Source organism: Lottia gigantea (assembly GCF_000327385.1).
Source record: "Lottia gigantea unplaced genomic scaffold LOTGIsca_2465, whole genome shotgun sequence".
Taxonomy (NCBI): domain Eukaryota; kingdom Metazoa; phylum Mollusca; class Gastropoda; family Lottiidae; genus Lottia; species Lottia gigantea.
Window position 1 is genome coordinate 233 of NW_008708736.1, and position 843 is coordinate 1,075.

The 843-nt window shown below is 46.0% G+C and overlaps 1 protein-coding gene across 1 annotated transcript; it reads left to right on the forward strand.

Moving 5' to 3' along the window:
• Positions 1 to 232: 232 nt before the first annotated feature.
• Positions 233 to 727, forward strand: LOTGIDRAFT_176668 (hypothetical protein; the record flags this gene model as incomplete). The annotated part of the gene is made up of 1 exon (XM_009055500.1): positions 233 to 727. One exon carries the CDS (start codon positions 233 to 235, stop codon positions 725 to 727), a length of 495 nt encoding a protein of 164 aa, XP_009053748.1.
• Positions 728 to 843: the final 116 nt, after the last annotated feature.

Genomic DNA, 843 nt, shown 5'->3' on the forward strand with positions numbered 1-843 from the left:
AAGGCATTCAGCTATGATATATTTCATCAAAGAGCTCAAACAATACTATCAATTATCAAAAAAAAAAAGGTAACTGTCAAGGCTTTGGGGGGGGTTAGGGTTAGGGTTAGGGTTAGGGTTAGGGTTAGGTTTGGGGGGGGGGATATCAAGTTTCGTGGAAGTAAAGAGAAGAAAACGCATATAGCCTACCTGAAAGATAGAAACAAGACATTTGAGATTTGCTATCCAAACCATGGATGTGAGAAGAAAAGAGAATTTGGAAGGTGAAAGGGGGAGGAAAGAGAGAAGGGAGGAGAGAAGGAGGCAGAGGAGGGCCGAGAAAGCGAGGAGAGAGAGACAGCGGATGAAGGACTTCTTCCGAAGTCTGGAGGCCTTAGGAAGTGTAGAGGAGGATTTGGAGGGAGAGGAGAGGCTGAGGAAGGAGGAGGAGGCGAATAAAAGGGCGGAGGCTAAGAGGGAGGAGAGGAGGAGGATGCAAGCGTGGATTGAAGAGATAGAGGTATTGGAGGAGGATGTGGGGGAAGTGGTGGAGGGAGAAGACAGAGAGAGGAGGTTGAACGAGTTTGAGGAGGAGGAGGATTGGAGTGGGTGGGAGAGAGGAGTGGTGCCGGAGAGGGTGGGGAGGAGGCGAGAGATTCTAGGATGTAAAGAGTTAGAGAGGGAGAGGGAGAGAGGAGATGAAGAAAAAGAAAGTTATTGTTGTTGTTATGGGTGTATGATTATGTGAAACCTGAATGAAATATTTGAAATTTAGTGTGTTTTATTTATAAAAATTAAATGTCGAAATCGCGGATGATTTGTGGGGAACAAACTACTAAAGCGATCCGATTGCAACTTGGCAGA